Source organism: Cibotium barometz, chromosome 8 (assembly GCF_041138505.1).
Source record: "Cibotium barometz isolate CiBa-2024 chromosome 8, ASM4113850v1, whole genome shotgun sequence".
Lineage (NCBI taxonomy): Eukaryota > Viridiplantae > Streptophyta > Polypodiopsida > Cyatheales > Cibotiaceae > Cibotium > Cibotium barometz.
Genome location: NC_141053.1, coordinates 53,037,888 through 53,055,493, shown reverse-complemented (window position 1 = coordinate 53,055,493; position 17,606 = coordinate 53,037,888). Strand labels below are relative to the sequence as shown.

Sequence of the window (17,606 nt, the reverse complement as noted above, 5' to 3'; positions counted from 1 at the left end):
TGAACTACATTGGGCTCCTTTAGCTCCTTTTTAGGGAGAGAGCTTTCTGTGGAATTCTCAAACCACGAACTTGAGCATTATGTTAGTCAAGGTAAACAACGCCTATGATCTACAAGTTTGACCGTCTCTTCTTGTCCAATGACAGTTATTTCCATCATTGTCAAAACCTATGTTTTTAAAAGTTTTCGTGGCTCAAAATCTCTTCTATAAAGAGAGAAAGAGACCTCCACAAATATGCAGACCAAAACCTTAAAATGTATAGAACAAATCTAAAATACAAGCAAAAAACCTACAACAAAATCAAAAACCCTAAAACGCAAGCAAAAACCCAAACACAAAACAAAACCCTAAGATGCAAATGAAAACCCTAAAATGCAGAGATTAGTCCCAATACATATGTGGAAGTAGGCAGAAACCCTAAAATTCAGAACAAACATGAGGACGGGACTTTGGGGGGGGGGCGGGGGGGGGCAGCGGGGGTTGTTAAAAAGTTAAATCATTTTTATCGCTTCGTTTTAACATTATGTTCTCCTTTCCGCCTCACAAATCAATAAAGAAAATGCTTGCTGTGTAAATACCCAACTAGAGGCTACATCTACAGTTGTATGATGAGCCAAAAATAGGGGATGTACAATTATCTTCTTTGCAAAACAAAGAAAAAGGCACCACTGCCTGTAAAAGTGAGAAGAAATTTTATTGGAGGCGAGCCCCACACAAGTTCACCTTTCGTTTGCTTTATTACCTTACTTGCATGATCATACTGTGAATTTCCAGGGTATAAAGGGCTTGAAAGAACCCTGCTGTGAAAGAAAATGAAAAGCAACTCTTCTTGTCGTTGTATCCGAATCCTCAAGTCTTGACCACATGTGATTAGCCCTGCCATTTAACGGAAGACCTGCTGTGTAGCCAAAAGAAAATGGTTCACCACCCAGATCCGTCAGACTTGATCCTGCACCATAGAATCCCTTTTCAAAGGTCTGAAAAACCACAATATTTGAAGTGTCTGTCATTAATCTCTCTCGAGTAAGGAATGAATCATGATATAGGGTGGATCATGCTCCACAGATCTGATGTTGAAAAGTTTGAGAGTGAAGAACTCAATCATAAACGAGTAATGGACGCTGGTAAGGATAGATATGAGTGCAGTCACAATCATCCTGCATCAACGAGTAAGACAAGATGAGCATCAACGTGTACCCGACTTAAATATGAGAAGGGATCCTCATCAAGTGCCTAGACCTGGCTGAACTGCTCACCATTTTTAAAGCTCAAGTCTTTCAATTATCAAGAAGGTGAACTTGTGAGGCCTTTCGTGCTCACTCCACTCAATTCCCTTCTATTTGCAAGCCACTTGATTGTGAATCTCTAGTGGCATTTTGCGACCCACCAGGTTTTGGAACATGAATGACATCTTGATTTGCAGTCTCAACGTGCTGGTTCCCCAAAACTGACTCATCTTGCACATGATCATAATGCAGGTCTCCAGATTGTGTACTTTCAGGAACGTTTATATTCTCAGTATGCTGATTTTCCGAAAATAATCGGACAAGACCATGATCATCACCATGATCGTCTGCACTAGAAAAAGATAGGGCTTCCAGAAGTGGAACCTCCATGAGAGACGAACCATGAGAGGTCGAATGGTGTCCCTCCATGTCAAAAGGTGAAGCCTTCACCTGTTTACCTTTTGCATCTGCTTGTGATGCTGGCAAAAGCAAAATAAAGCATTAAATCAAGCACATCACACCAAGAACTTCACACTATAGTCTTTATCCTGCAGAAACAAGGGAACATTACCGTAGCCAGCCAGCAATCTCTCTATGATGTCGATGCGCTTCTGAATTATATGAAGACTTTTGTTGAGAGAAAGAACCCGCTTACGAATTCCAGAAAGCTTAGTTGCATGCTGTGTAGCAAATGGAAGGGGGACATCCTCCAATAGCTTGTCGAGCTCTACAAAAATTTGGCATATTACCTCTCTCTCTCTCTCTCTCTCTCTCTCTCTCTCTCTCTCTCTCTGTCCCTTATAACATGCTTTCTCTTATGATGGTTTTATCTCGGTCGCTAGTTTGTTTTTCTTTTTGTCATAAAGGATACGAATTCTTTGTAGTATGTACATGTTTGATCTCATAGAACCTTTGGTCTTTTGTAGACATTAATTCAAGTTTCTTCTTTCTTCTTTTCCAACCTCAACCTTAGTAGACGAGCTTGACCTGATCATTTGAATGGAGATTTGTCATGATTCTATCAAAGGTTCAATAAGGATTGTGCAAAGATAGATGTCCCTATTATGGACCAGCCTCAAGGGAAAGGTAAAACCTTCCATTGAAAAGACCCACAAAGGAGAATTAAAGCCTGTAATAAATACAACTCTGTATAAACCCAATCAAGAAGTTTGCAGTTGAAATAGAAGATAGTAATTATGGTATAGGAGCGATTCTTTTTTTCCCAAAAAATAGATCCTTCTATTAGTTATATGAAAAACCAGCCAACAGGCTGAAATTATCACATGCACTCTGCAGTGTAGTGCATGGTGACAAGAGGGCTCATCATAAGTGCATCATTGTACAGCAGTAAGACCCTTTAGGATATGATATTGTCGTATGCCGTGGTCCCATTGTAAGCCCGAGTCCAGGATATGTCAGGCATGAGCTACATAGGTCATTCCTCAACCTGAGTGTCAATCAGTCAGTCAAGTCAAGTCCCTTAACCCACTTGAAGAGAATCATTCATGTATGCACAGTCAATAGAAGCCTTAGGATTTGCATCAATTCATGGTCTGCATTTGCATAGCATTCATCTCATGTGCATGTGAACCATTGCTTAAGCCTTAGAATATTATTTCATCACTTATCCATATTTATCATCCAATCGACAACATTTAATGCCAAGTCGGCCAGCTTATTAGCATTTTATTCAGCATTATCCTCATTATTATCATGAACAAGTCGTGTAGCTATAGTCGGCCAGCTCTATAGCTGGCCGACCAGCTACCTAACTCCATATAAATAGCAAACATTTGTTTCCATCGTTCATTCATCATCAATTCAGTATTCAATACATCAAGCATCATCGTTTTGCAGCATACAAGCATCCAGCCTTCAGCGAAACACATCATCATCAGCGTAAGGAAGTAGCGTTTCAGTCCATAAGCGTTTCTCAGCCCTACAGCAGATTTCAGCATTCATATACTTCATCATTTTCTCCATCCTTCTGGGTGAAGGTAAACGTAGCATATTTAGTCATTCCCCTAGCATATTCATAGCCTAGAACAGTCCCAATTCAGCCCCTTTCTTAGCCACAATTTGCGACCTTCCTACAGCCCCTTGGAAGAGTGCATTGGCTTCGAGATTGGACATCATTGGCGCTTCTACAGTAGTGTAGAGTCAGCTCGACTCTTGGTCTTCCGAAGGTTTTGCGTTTGACTTATCTAGAGTCCAAAGTCAGTCGTTCTCTTCAGAGTAATAAAGCAAATACTCCTAGCAATAGGAGGGGGCCGTTTAGTGGGTAATTTGGGACCCAATAAGGTGATGGGAGAATTAGGGTTAAGTTATGTTCATGTGAGAGACACACACAGAGAAACAACAAGGGAGAGAGAGAGAGAGAGAGAGTTGTGGGGATAAGTCAACTCATGAGGCATGAGTGTGTGACTCCCCTATCACACATGTATATTGCACTAGTACACATAGTGCACTTAGTACATTAAAAGTACTAAGTGTACTATGCACTATAACTTATGGACTTGTACACACTATAAGGGTGGGCATTATGCCTTTACCCCAACAACCTCCCACTTAAAGGCAAAGTGCCCTTAAGTAAAGGAAAAGAAAAATCAGCATGTACATGATAATATACAAGGCCATATCAAGGCTGAAACTGGCCTCATCCAATGCCCATCAAGTGTCTGCAATGAGCAAACCGCTCCGGAGGCAAACTCTTTGTCAACAGATCAGCCGGGTTGTCATCCGTGTGAATCTTAACAAGCTGAATTTGCTTGTTCTCTATCACCTCTCTGATGAAGTGATACTTCACATCCACATGCTTCGTCTTTGCATGAAAGACAGGGTTCTTTGCCAACTGGATGGCACTCTGACTGTCACAATGCAACAATGGAATATCCCCTGTATAGCCCAAATCAACCACTAACCGAGATAGCCATAATGCCTCCTTGCAAGCCTCTGTGGCTGCAATATACTCGGCCTCTGTAGTAGATAAGGCTGTGCACTTCTACATCCTGGATATCCATGACACAGCACCTCCTGTGAATGTAAACACATAACCGGTACTAGACTTCTGGTTATCTGGATGACCGGCATAATCCGAATCCGTGTAACCATGCACTAATGCATCCTGTTTGCCAAAGCAAATGCACAAATCCTGTGTGCCCTTCAGGTATCTCATGACACCTTTCACTGCTTCCCAATGCTTCTTGCCAGGGTTGGCCATGTATCTAGAAACCACTCCCACTGCAAATGCAATGTCTGGCCTAGTAGCAACCATGGCATACATGAGACTGCCACAAGCTGAAGCATACGGAATCTTGGCCATATCAGCCCTGTCTCTATCCGACTGTGGGCTGTCCATAGCACTGAGTTTCACATATGGAGGCAAAGGAGTACTAGTCTTCTTCCCCCCGTCCATATTGAACCTCTGCAAGACTTTGCCAATGTATTCCTTCTGAGACAAATACAACACATGCTGATTTCTGTCCCGAAGTATCCGCATACCCAAGATGTGATTTGCATCACCCAAATCCTTCATATCAAAGGTTTGATGCAGCCTCTGCTTCAAGGCATCCATCTCTTTACGAGATTTCCCGGCAATCAACATATCATCAACATACAAGATGAGAATCAATAGACTGCCATCCAAAGCTTTCTTGGTGTACAAGCAGTGATCTATGTCACTTCTCCTGAATTTCTGAGATTTCATGAATGTATCAAATTTATGATACCATTCCACCTCTATCACCATATCCTAGGAATATGCATTTATGAGACTTAGGATCAAGTTTGGTGCGCATTTCCCTGCGTATGTGCACGTACGCAACGCAACCAAACACTCTGAAGTGCTTGTATGACGGAGGCTTCCCTGTCCATACTTCTTCTGGCACTTTCCCACCAAGCCTCGTGTTAGGTGACCTGTTTATAAGGTGAACGGCTGTCATAACAGCTTCAGCCCAAAAACCATGAGGTAATGCAGCATGTGACAACATAGAACGGACCTTCTCCTGTATGGTCCTATTCATCCTCTCTGCTGTCCCGTTTTGTGGAGGATCATAAGGAGTAGAGAGCTCCCTCTTGATGCCTTTAGCATCACAAAAGTCCTGAAACTGTTTGGACATATACTCTCCACCATTGTCGGAACGCAAAGTTGCCAGTTTGATTCTCAACATGAGCAACAAACTTCTGAAACACTGAGAATGTATCACTCTTCAAACGAAGAGGATAAACCCACACCTTGCGTGTGGCATCATCAATAAAAGACACAAAATATTTTGCCCCTCCCAAAGAAAGCTGAGGCATCTCACATACATCTGTATGCACAAGCTCTAACTGAGCATCTTTCTGTCCAAGAGCTTTCTTGTGGGGGCACTGTAGTTGCCTACCATATATACAATGCTCACAAAACTGAAAACTTGAAAACTTTAGAGAAGGCAAGTAACCCAAACGAGACAATTGCTCCATTCCCTTGACACTCATGTGTCCCAACCGGCTATGCCACATAGAAATTTCCGGCAGCTCGGTTGCATTTACATTAGCATGGTGACAAACACCTGCATGCATAAAGTAAAGAGTGTCCACCTTAGAGCCTCTGGCAACAACCAGTGAGCCCTTACTAATTTTCCACTTTCCACTACCAAATGTGGTAACATAATCAGCATCATCAAGCTGTCCAGTAGAAAGCAGATTCTTTTTGATCTCAGGCACATGCCTGACATCATGGAGCATAAGTTGTGAGCCATCTGAAAATACAAGCCTCACATCACCTCTGCCAAGAATTTTGCATGCATGGTTATCACCCAAATAAACCACTCCTTCATTGCCAGCAGTATACCTGACAAACAAGTCTCTGCAACCTGTGACATGAAAGGAGGCACCTGAATCAATGATCCATGAGTGCATACCATGACCACCTGTAAGAAGTGAATGGGCATCAAGTGAAGACGTAAAGAGGACCTCATCCTCACTGCCACCTGCATGTGACACATTGATTTCTTCAATCTTGACTCCACTTTTGCCCTTCGGCTTTACATCTTTGGCTTCATCCTTGTCTTTGTCTTTGCCTTTTCCCTTTTCTTTTTGATCATTTTTCCATTTGTAGCATTGCTTTTTAATGTGTCCCTTCTTGCCACAATAATGGCATTCCAAATCCTTTTTGGAGCGAGACTTGCTCCTTCCCCTTTCTTGGCTTTTCCCTCTTTGCTGGGATCTCCCACGTGCATTCATTGCATTGGACTTTCCAACAGAGTTGTTCTTCCTGTTCATCTCTTCTTGAAGAAGAGCACCCTCAACATCTGCATATGACAGCATAGCATTCAAATTGCTAGTGGCTGTCCTAAATGTGTCCCAACTCTCTGGCAAAGTGCATAACAGAAAAGTGGCTTTGAACTCATCGTCCATCGCCAACTTTTGATTAATGACCTGGCTGACAATACCATTAAACTCATTTAGATGGGCTGTCATAGACGCCCCTTCCTTCATCTGAAGACCTATGAGTTTCTTCAACCAATACACTTTGCTTGAGGCACTTTGTTGGGCATACAAGCCCTGCAATCTCTGCCACATTCCCCAAGCTGTCTTCTCTTCACGAATGCTGAAAAGTAATGAGTCTGACACAGACAACATGATAGTAGATCTTGCCAGCTCATCCATATCTTCCCACTCTTCAGCAGTAAGAGAAGCGGGCATTACACCCCTTTCTTTGATAGGCTTGTGCTGCTTTTTCTGGAGCAACACATTGTAGCACTGGGTTTGCCAAATATCATAGTTATGCGAGCCTTCAAGCTTCTTGATGTGAAGCAATGAAGAGCTCTCACCTGTGGTTGCCATAGCAAAATGCAACCTGTCAATGCCTGACTCCCTGCAAAATGTGCAAACACTGCACCAAAAGCACACAAAGTGCTCATAGTTTTTCTCCCAAAGTTTATCTCCCACTGCGGGAGCACAAATGCAACTTTTCTCCCACTTTATGTGATGAAAACACCAAAATCTGGTTGCTGCAGATTTTGGACAGCACCTTAAATGTGCTCTTTTGCCCTTCAAAAGTACTGTACAACAGTACTAAGTGCTCACCTGTAATGTACCAAACCTGTACCGGCAAGTACAGCAGCTAAAATTGAACCTTTTGGTCACTCAAAACAGTGTACAGCCATGCCAAAACATGCACAATGCTGTGCCAAATCTGTACCAGCAGGTACAACAGCAATAAATGCTCTGCTGGCTGTCCAAATGAGTGAAAATCAGACTTTTACAGTCCTGTACACTGCATACAACAGTCCCGAACAGAAATTGGGCAAAAGCCCCTTGACTGCAAGCTGATTTTTGAGGATTCAAGGCATAAATGTCTTGCCTGCTGCTTTGCCAAGCTCAACAAGCATACAAACTTGAAAAGCCCCTTGATTTGAGATCAATTTCTGATCATACATGGTACATTGACGCACATGAAGGCATCCAGAGTGTTCACGATGCTTCCCCCTGGCCACATATACATCAAATACATGAAAGCCCCTTGATTTACAGGCACATTGAGTGCTTGTAAGGCATCAACCATTATCCACAGCATCAAATGCGATTGCCTGCATGCAAATCAACTCAATCGGCACAAAAGCCCCTTGATTTGCACTGCAATTTGCTGCAATTTTGCCCAAATGTGCGATTTTTCACATCAAGGAGAATGTATGAGTGCTTAATTGCACAATTACATCAAAAGCCCCAAATTTCGACATCCAATTTCTTGCAAATTGATCCTGATTGTGACCAATTTCCTGCAAATTGATCCTGATTGTGACCAATGTCACCCAATTTTGCCAATTTTGCTCAAAATTGAGCAATTGGGCACCTGTACCTGCTCAATTGCTTGAATTGATAAGAAATTCCCAAAATATTGAAGGCAAATACCTCTGAAATTTCTGATTTTTCTGAGTTTCTTGACTTGCAGGCTGAGACGGAGGCGGTGGTGGCGGCGACTTCGGCGGCGACTTCGGTGCTGGGCAACTTCTGGAGCAGCTGGGCAGCCCCACCTGGCTGTGGGCAGCCACGTGTGCTGGCTGTGCAGTTTGGGCAGCCACGTATGTTGGTTGGGCAGCCTGGGCAGCAACGTGGGCTGGCTGCGTGGGTTGTCGCTGAATTGCGCTCTCAGCAGAGCAACAAAATGAAGGCTGGAGATTGCTCGATGAAACGCTCGATTGAATCAAAAGAAAATGGGTGTTTTCGTTTGTTGACGCCGGGTTCGCTACGATGCGCCTTCGCCTGCGTGTGATTCAACGCTCACTTCGCCTAGTAGCCTTATGCCTTGTGGCTAAGGCTCGACTGCTCACGCTCGACCTCCGCCTAGCGCCTACACGACTAGGTGGCCGGCTGACTCCATATGCCCAGCAGCCTTCGCTCAACGCCTGGCGCTTCAGTTTCGCCTGGCTGCTGTGCGCTTCGCTCGTGTTTGCCTGCGCCGTGTAGAGCTGGCCTAGTATTCGATGGACGCCCTCGACCAAGGTACTACCAGCACCCGCTTCATCATCTACGCCCGCTTATGCTGCCTTCGTTCACGCCCACAAAGTTGTGAAGAGAAGAACTACGTGCCTGCTTGCTGCCTGTTGCGCTGCCTTGCTGCGCCTGACTCCTTGCTACCATCAAGGAGAAGAGGAAGGGAGGGATCACTAAGGGCTCCGATACCAGTTGATGGGAGAATTAGGGTTAAGTTATGTTCATGTGAGAGACATACACAGAGAAACAACAAGGGAGAGAGAGAGAGAGAGAGAGTTGTGGGGATAAGTCAACTCATGAGGCATGAGTGTGTGACTCCCCTATCACACATGTATATTGCACTAGTACACATAGTGCACTTAGTATATTAAAAGTACTAAGTGTACTATGTACTATAACTTATGGGCTTGTACACACTATAAGGGTGGGCATTATGCCTTTACCCCAACATAATGTCATGTGCATCACAGATGCCATGGACATGCTCAGGGCTAGATCCAGAAGAGGCAACCAGATAAAGAGCAGAACCAGACCGAGCCAGGGATTGGAGCACAAGTGGCCAGTTTGGATGTGGAGAAGAACCAGGGTACAGTCGGCTGAGTATAGGAGCTGCTGGCTGTACCAGAAAGCATGTCGGCTGACGTGGCAGCAGCAGGCGCATCAAAGACCAAAGGCACATCCAGTCGGCTGGATTTAAGGGGTATTAATGGACATGTAACTGGCCGACCAGCAGTCGGCCAGTTCATCATTTATTCCAAGGCCTATAAAAGGGCCCCCTTGCTCATAGCATTACTCATTCCACCCACTAGGGGTGTGGGTCACTTAGAGGTCCCATAGGGACAGAATTTAGGGTTAGGAACCTTTTAATGAAGGCAGCCCATGGCTGTACAGATTTGTACCTTTTTTGTACATAGTATATACTGAAATTCCAGCACTTCTCACTCTCTCTCTCTACTCTCTCTCTACCTGCGTTTTTGCATCATGGTGCGTTTTTGCATCAGAAGGTCTACAAGAGTGTTTAGGGCTGAAAGAAGACTACCCAGAGCTTCCGCGCGTTACATTGGTATCAGAGCATCAGGCTCAGCAAAGCTAAACACTGATTCAGTCCCAGATGATGGTGTACAGGTCCAAGGTACAGGAAAGTACACGGATTAGAAGCCCAAGGCAAGAACACAGATCGGGAAGAACTCCCAGGAGGTTTGTTGGTGGTGTTCCACAGTGCCAGATGGGGATGGCAGTTCCGTGAGCCAAATGGGTTCTAAGGGAACGGTCCCAAGGGAGGTTGATCCTCCAAGGGTGATGTGAGAGTGCCAGACTCAGTTCCAGGAACGAAGACCAAGACGGTGTTCAGAGTCAGGGCAGGAATGGATTGTGGACTAGAGGAAGACCAGATGCATAGATCTTCATCAGAGACAGAGTGGTTTGGAGAACAGAACGGAGTTTCAGAGAAAAAGGTTTGCCAGGGATGGATGATGACAGAGGGACTTCGGAACAGGATTGGGATGATGACAGTCATCCAAGAGCACGTTGGATTCCCGTCATCAAGTTTAGCAGAGGGGGATGTCATGTGCATCACAGATGCCATGGACATGCTCAGGGCTAGATCCAGAAGAGGCAACCAGATAAAGAGCAGAACCAGACCGAGCCAGGGATTGGAGCACAAGTGGCCAGTTTGGATGTGGAGAAGAACCAGGGTACAATCGGCTGAGTATAGGAGCTGCTGGCTGTACCAGAAAGCATGTCGGCTGACGTGGCAGCAGCAGGCGCATCAAAGACCAAAGGCACATCCAGTCGGCTGGATTTAAGGGGTATTAATGGACATGTAACTGGCCGACCAGCAGTCGGCCAGTTCATCATTTATTCCAAGGCCTATAAAAGGGCCCCCTTGCTCATAGCATTACTCATTCCACCCACTAGGGGTGTGGGTCACTTAGAGGTCCCATAGGGACAGAATTTAGGGTTAGGAACCTTTTAATGAAGGCAGCCCATGGCTGTACAGATTTGTACCTTTTTTGTACATAGTATATACTGAAATTCCAGCACTTCTCACTCTCTCTCTCTACTCTCTCTCTACCTGCGTTTTTGCATCATGGTGCGTTTTTGCATCAGAAGGTCTACAAGAGTGTTTAGGGCTGAAAGAAGACTACCCAGAGCTTCCGCGCGTTACATTGGTATCAGAGCAGCTTCCGCGCGTTACACATAAGGTGTAGAAATCTCTCTCTCTCTCTCTCTCTCTCTCTCTCTCTCTCTCTCTCATCTCTTAAAGTGTGAAGTGAGAAAGTGGATTGCTAAAGACTCACAAAACTCAGGATACAGAATGCGGTGCGAGACTTTGTGTGGCAGGATTCTACATCTACACATAATTCCATTGCATGTTACATCGGTATCAGATTCAACTTGTCCACACACACCGCATCCTAGCGTGAGAGAATCCTTGGATGGTCATACTTTTCTCTGGTACAACCACCTACTTCAGAACAATGTCTACAGAGAAGAGCACACATCAGCAAGAAGATGTCATGTGCATCTCTTCATCCCAATGCTCATAGTGTCATGTGCACAGTGTGTATCTACCGTGTGCTATACGCATGCAAGACTAGTTTCGAGGCTTGGGAAAGCTTGGAACTAGGCAGGCTGATTGACGAGCTGAGTTAGGGAAATACTAACAGGCGGGCACCCAAGTATGGACGGGCGGGCGCCCAAGTGTGGACGCCCGATGACCGGCCAAGAGCCTATATGTGCACAGTGTGTATCTACCGTGTGCTATACGCATGCAAGACTAGTTTCGAGGCTTGGGAAAGCTTGGAACTAGGCAGGCTGATTGACGAGCTGAGTTAGGGAAATACTAACAGGCGGGCACCCAAGTATGGACGGACGGGCGCCCAAGTGTGGACGCCCGATGACCAGCCAAGAGCCTATAAAAGGGTGGCCAAGGTTAGTTATTGTATTATAGAGAGTCTCGCGAGTTTGTGAGAGCTCTATGGTCTTGGAGCCTAGATCTAGTGCAGACGTGCACCTGCTTTACGCAGCCGAGGCCGGCAATAGTCTCGAGGCTCGCGAGGGCAGCTTCGTGGCGGTATGGGACGTCGCGGGGAGGAGATTGGTCGGTACATCAACCTAGTTAGCTCAGCTCGTGGCTCGGTGGGGACAGCCAAGACTGTGGGCTCGCCCACGGCTGTCATGGTTGGGAGGTGAGTCAGGCCTGCACCCCCTTGCTTGTTTGTTTGTTCGTTTGTTTGCAGGATTCGAGTTTCGAACCAAGATCATCACAAGGGGAGATCCGTGGGGATTTGACACATAGACATGTATATTCTCATTAGTAAATATATGGGCAGATTCAAGGGCATATTTAGAGCAAATTTTGCAGCTCTACAGGCTCCCGAAAGTGCCCAAGACATAGCCCAATGGTTGGGTGTAACATGCAGCAGAAGTATTCGTATTGGAGGATCCTGTCACACAAATGCTCACACTGTCTTTTGTATCCTGAGTTTCGCGAGTTTAGTAATCCACTTTAAGACTTCAAACTTTAAAGAGATATGAGAGAGAGAGATGAGAACTGTACACCGTATGGGGTCCCGAAGTACCCATTGAAGGGCCCCCTATCCCATTACCGAGATAGTATTTGCTTTATTATCTTTAAAGAGACTGACGGTGTGACTGACGATAAGCAAAACGCAAGACCTCTGAAGACCAAGTGTTGGGCTGAACTGTACACTGCTGTAGAAGCACCAAAGATGTCCAATCTCGAGCCTATGCACTCTTCCCAATGGTATGAGGGAGGGATGCAAAGCTAGAACGGAGAGAGGGGCTGTTTGGGACTGTTCTAGACCAAGTATGAATGCTGTAAATGAATATGAATGTTGCGTTTTACCTTCACCAAGTGGCTGGAGCAAAACGATGACATGATGAATGCTGAAAACTGAATGGATGCAGAAAACGCAAGGTTTACTGATGGCTGAATGCTGAGAACTCATGCGTTTGCTGATGGAGGGCTGAATGCATAAGCGTTAATGCTCCTCTTACTGTAGGATGACACACTTCTCCAAAACGCATGGAATTGAAGTGGATGCAAGGCTGAATATGATGCGCCTGAATGCCCTTTGCTGAATATGAATGAATGAGAGAATGATTATGCAAGGGCTCTATTTATATGGGCTGAATAAGCCAGTCGGCTGGCTACTGAGCTGGCTGACTGCTCATGTCCAATGAATAATGCATAAATGTGTATAAAATGCTGAAAATGCTGGGAAAAATAACCAAAAAATCCTAGTAAATATCCTGATAAATACTGGATGATATCTGGTGTTCCTGCAATGGTCTAGATGCTATGTATGAATGATGTGCAATATGCAGGATGCTTTCTGATGCAAACCCTAAGGTTTCTACTGACTGTATATGCATGAATGCGTCTCTTTAAGTGGGTTAAGAGACTTAGACTGACTCACTCACTTGCTATGGCTGAGAATGACCTACGTAGCTCGTGCCTGACTTATCATGGACTGAGGATTACAATGGGGTCACGGCGTACGACAAATATCATCCTGAATGGAACTAATACTGTCAAAGTGCATGTGACATTGGGACACCTTTTGGACGTAGTTTGGACGCAAAATATGACTTTTTGGACAATGTGTTGTGGGAAAAATAGGCAAAACCGACTTGATTACGAATTCAGTCCTTTTTCCTATAAATAGGATCATTAGGCATTCATTAGAATCATCATTCAAAGATCAAGAGGATCCATTTGTTAGAGTCTGTAAGGCAGCAAGGACATAGTGGTGGATCAACATGACCCTCTCTTGTCCGATTGCAAGTAGAGGATTACAGGGATCTTTGGTATGCATCATTAAGCTGTGAATCAGCAAGATCATTGTATATATAGCATGTTTTGACAATATACAGTAGATTAGATCTCTCTCTCCTTCTCTTATGTGTCTTTACTAAACATAGGATTAGCGTTAATCATGAACACGCTTCCGCAATGCATGTAACATTGGTATCAGAGCATCACGCTCAGCAAGGCTAAACACTCATTCAATCCCGTATGAAGGTGTACGGGTCCAAGGTACAGGAAAGTGCACAGGTAAGAGGCCCAAGGCAAGGAACACAAGACTAAGAAGAACACCCAAGAGGTTGGTTACAAAGCCCAAAGGGGATGGCAGTCCTGTGAGTCAGGAAAGGCTTTCAGGCAACAGTTCCAAGAGAGGAGGATCCTCCAAGGGGTGGAGTGAGAGTGCCAGACTCATTTCTCAAGAATGAAGACCAAGACGGTGTTCAGAGACAGGGCAAGAATGGATTGGAGACTGGAAGGAACAGATGCATAGATCTTCTTCAGAGTTAGAGTGGATTTGAAGACCAAGCCGGGCATTCAGTGTGAAAAGGTTTCCAGAGTAGAAAGGATGACAAGGGGACTCCGGGAATAGAATGGGATGATGACGGTCATCCAAGAAGCAGTTTGGAATCTCGTCATCAAGTTTAGCAGAGGGGGATGTCATGTGCATACATGTGTACATGCTAATCCGAGGACTAACCCTAGAGTGCAACCGAATAAAGAAGGATCAGAACCAGAAATTTGGAGCATTATTTGCTAGATTTAACAAGTGCTGGATTGGTGATGGAGGAGGAATCTCCTGTCAGCTGCAAGAATCTCCTGTCGGCTGGCTGGGCAGCAGTCGGCTGCAACCCGACTTGGGTTTCTTGTCCAAGAGCTAACTGACTGCTGCTGGTCGACCATGTCATTGTCTCCCAAGGCCTATAAAAGGGCAATGTTGCTCATCGTTTTACTCATTCAACTCCTTTTGAGTTGGGTCATAGACTGTCATGTGCATGAAGATGCCATGGACATTCTCAGAGACACTCGCAGAGGTAACCAGAAAAAGACCATTAGAGCTAGGGATTTGGAGCACAAGATACAGAAGTGGACAAAGTGGCCTGGAGGGCATGAAGAGGGTGTCCTGTCAGTGCGTTAGAAGAGACAAAGGCTGTCAGGTGCTCACAGAGGTGGTCGGCTGAACCAGAGGATAGGGCGACTGCAGGCGCATCATAACAAGGGAAGAGATCCAGTCGGGCAGCACTGAAGAGCATTTAATGCATATTTGACTGGCCGACCAGCAGTTGGCCAGTATACCAAGTGTCCAAGAACCCTATAAATAGCAAAGTGTGCTCATAGTTTGATTCATTCATTCCTTTATGGGGTGGATCATTAGGGTCCAAGTAGGGACTAGACTTTTGGGTGTTTATCACCTTTTCTTCAAGGCAGCCTAGGGCTGTGGACTGAGTACCTTTTTGTACCATATTAATATACTGAATTTCCAGCATCTCTCTCTCTCTCTACTCTCTCTTCGTGTCTGCGTTTTGCATCAGCATGTTCTCAGTGTGGTGTTTAGGGCTGAAAGAAGATCCCCAGAGCTTCTGCATGTTACATTGGTATCAGAGCATCTGAAACCGATCCCGTCAAGTGGGAAAGACTCCGTTGGACACCCACACGCTTAATAGCACAACTTTAAAACCACAAATTTGAAATGGACAACTTAATACAACTTGAAATTGAAATGAAATGAAATGGAAAGATGGACACCAGCACTGGGGCCGGAACGGGCCGACCCCCCCTCAATATATGATATATTTATTGGAAGTATTTAACAAATACAATGCTCCATGGGTTCCAAGAACCGGATGATGTCCATGTACATATAAAAACAGTACCAAACAAAATAGGTTCGAAGTTGAAATTCGATGTAAATGCTCGAAGCAGAATGACCACTAGCGTGGTCCAATCTCTATGGTCCTGTGCTTTCACTGGACTCCGCGGAGAGCGCCTCACTGGTGTTCCGAGACCACACACAAACAGGCGCTCTCGTACTAACGCCTGGCTCTCCCGATCTCAGCACCTTTGGACCGAGGTTCTCCAATAGAGCCTGGACAACCCGGCACCGAACGGGTGTTGGCCGTATAGGGAGTCGGGAATCCCTTATCAGATTTAACACAAAATACTTTTACTTAAATCTGAAATTCACTTACTTGTGGATGGCAGATAGAGAACCAATACCCGTGGTATTTGTGTAGAAGATGTAACCACCCAGGAGATGTGAGATCCTCTTGTAGCCGGTTGAGAGGATGTGCAGCCTTCTTGTGGAGGAGGAAACGTTGGAGAAGTGGTCTTTGGATAGTTTGAATCATCCACGGGAAGAATACAACAGCGGAAAGAGAAGCATGTGTGGTCGCCTGCTGTGGGTAGGCGCAACCACCTGATGAAGGTTCAGCCACCTGAGAGGATGAGAGAAACAGCCACTAGGAAGCGCCTGGCTGTTGTGTACTGCCCCCTGGCTACAACCTGCGCAGCTGCCTGTAGTGGGCTGCCTGCTGAAGGTTAGGCGTAGCTTGCTGCAAATGAGGCGCACAGCCTGTTGGAGGTGGCCCACGACTGAGTGCAGAGGAGAAAGGCAACGCAGCCTTCAAGTATGCTGCCGCCTGTAGGAGCAGAACGTACAACCGCCAAGAATCGTGTACATGCGCCGCCTGAAGAGATGGTCGCCGGTTGTCTTACGTAAGAAAGTGGAAGCGGGTTATATCATCTACGTTGGGGGAGAAGGCCTTTCTTTTTAATAAAATAAAGTGGAGTTAACATTTTGATTTGGCTGGCCCCCCCACGCTTGCATTGTTAGAAGTCATCTCCTGTCTATATTCATACACCACGGCCTCTGTTGTGGGTGTGCCCGCCCTGTATCAGGTGTTTTATCATTTTTCCACACTCCCCGTATTTTTCCCTATTTTTTTCCCATTTTTTCTAGTGGTGGGAGGGTTGCCAGAGGATGCCAGGAGCACTCCAGTGCTGGCCGACTGCATGTTTATCAGTCGTGGGCTACTGTGCTGCTGGCCGACTGGATTTCCTCAGTCGTGGGCATTCATCTGCTGGCCGACTACATTTATGCAGTCGTGGGACCTTTTTCAGCAGTCGTGGGCACTTTATCTGCTGGCCGACTGCCCTCCCAGGGATGTATATATAGGCCCCTTGCCCCCACCACTTCCTCATTCAGTTTTCTCGGGATCTTGTGTATAGAGAAGAGTTTACACACCTATCTCTCTGTGTTTCTTGTGCTGTTTATTTTCTGCAGTCTACTTGCTCTTGTCTACCCAAGTTTGGTTATCATTTCCGCTGCATATTCTGACATGGTATCAGAGCCCTAGGCTCTAGACAGATCTTGGGCGTTTTTCTGAGCAAGAGGGGGAGCGTTAGGCTGCTGATTGGTGGACTGTTTTGGGCTGAACGGGAAGAGAAGGTGCAAGAGGAAGGCGGGCGAAGGTGCTGGACAGCCACTTGCAGGTTTTCAGATTTTTTTTTCCCACCCACCCACCCTTTCAGGTTACTCTCCGCGATGGCAGATTTACTGGAGATGGCTGAGAAGCACGTGAAGATTCCGACTCTCCCCACGTTCCCAGTGGATCGTCAGTTGGACGGGTCCAATTACAGCATCTGGAAGGTCATGATGGAGTCGGTTCTGGAGTCATATGACCTTGCTGATTTTATTATCATCGGGGTGCCACGGCCGGAAGCTGAGAAAGGGGAGTTATTATCGACGAGGAAGGACCGAGAGGCACAGGCACACACGTGGGATCGTGTCAACGCCAGGGTCCGGTCGTTTATTTTCCTCAATTGCACACCACAAGTGATCAATCATGTGAAGCACATGACGCTGGCGAGAGGCATATGGGAGTACTTGGCTTCTTTGTATAACAGGGTGTCACCCATGAAACGGATCTCCTTGAAAGTGTAGATGCGGGTTATGAACCCTGCAAAGTCTTCGACGATGCGGGAACACATTAACAAGCTGCATGCCCTTCAGCAGGAAGTCCTACAAGCTGGGAAAGAGATATCATCTGAAGATATGGCCATCACTTTGCTTT

General features: G+C 45.7%; 1 protein-coding gene across 1 annotated transcript in view; it reads right to left on the bottom strand.

The window, feature by feature from the left end:
• Positions 1-480: 480 nt before the first annotated feature.
• The window catches only part of LOC147636396 (SNARE-associated protein-like protein), a 34,967-nt gene continuing 17,841 nt past the window's right edge, over positions 481-17,606 (bottom strand). The window contains exons 2-4 of the mRNA XM_086801831.1: positions 1,798-1,953; positions 1,257-1,705; positions 481-1,157 (exon numbers count right to left, since the gene is read on the bottom strand). Coding sequence (XP_086657957.1) covers positions 1,326-1,705; positions 1,798-1,953 — 536 coding nt within the window. The 3' untranslated portion in view covers positions 481-1,157; positions 1,257-1,325. The remainder of the gene's footprint in view (positions 1,158-1,256; positions 1,706-1,797; positions 1,954-17,606) is intronic.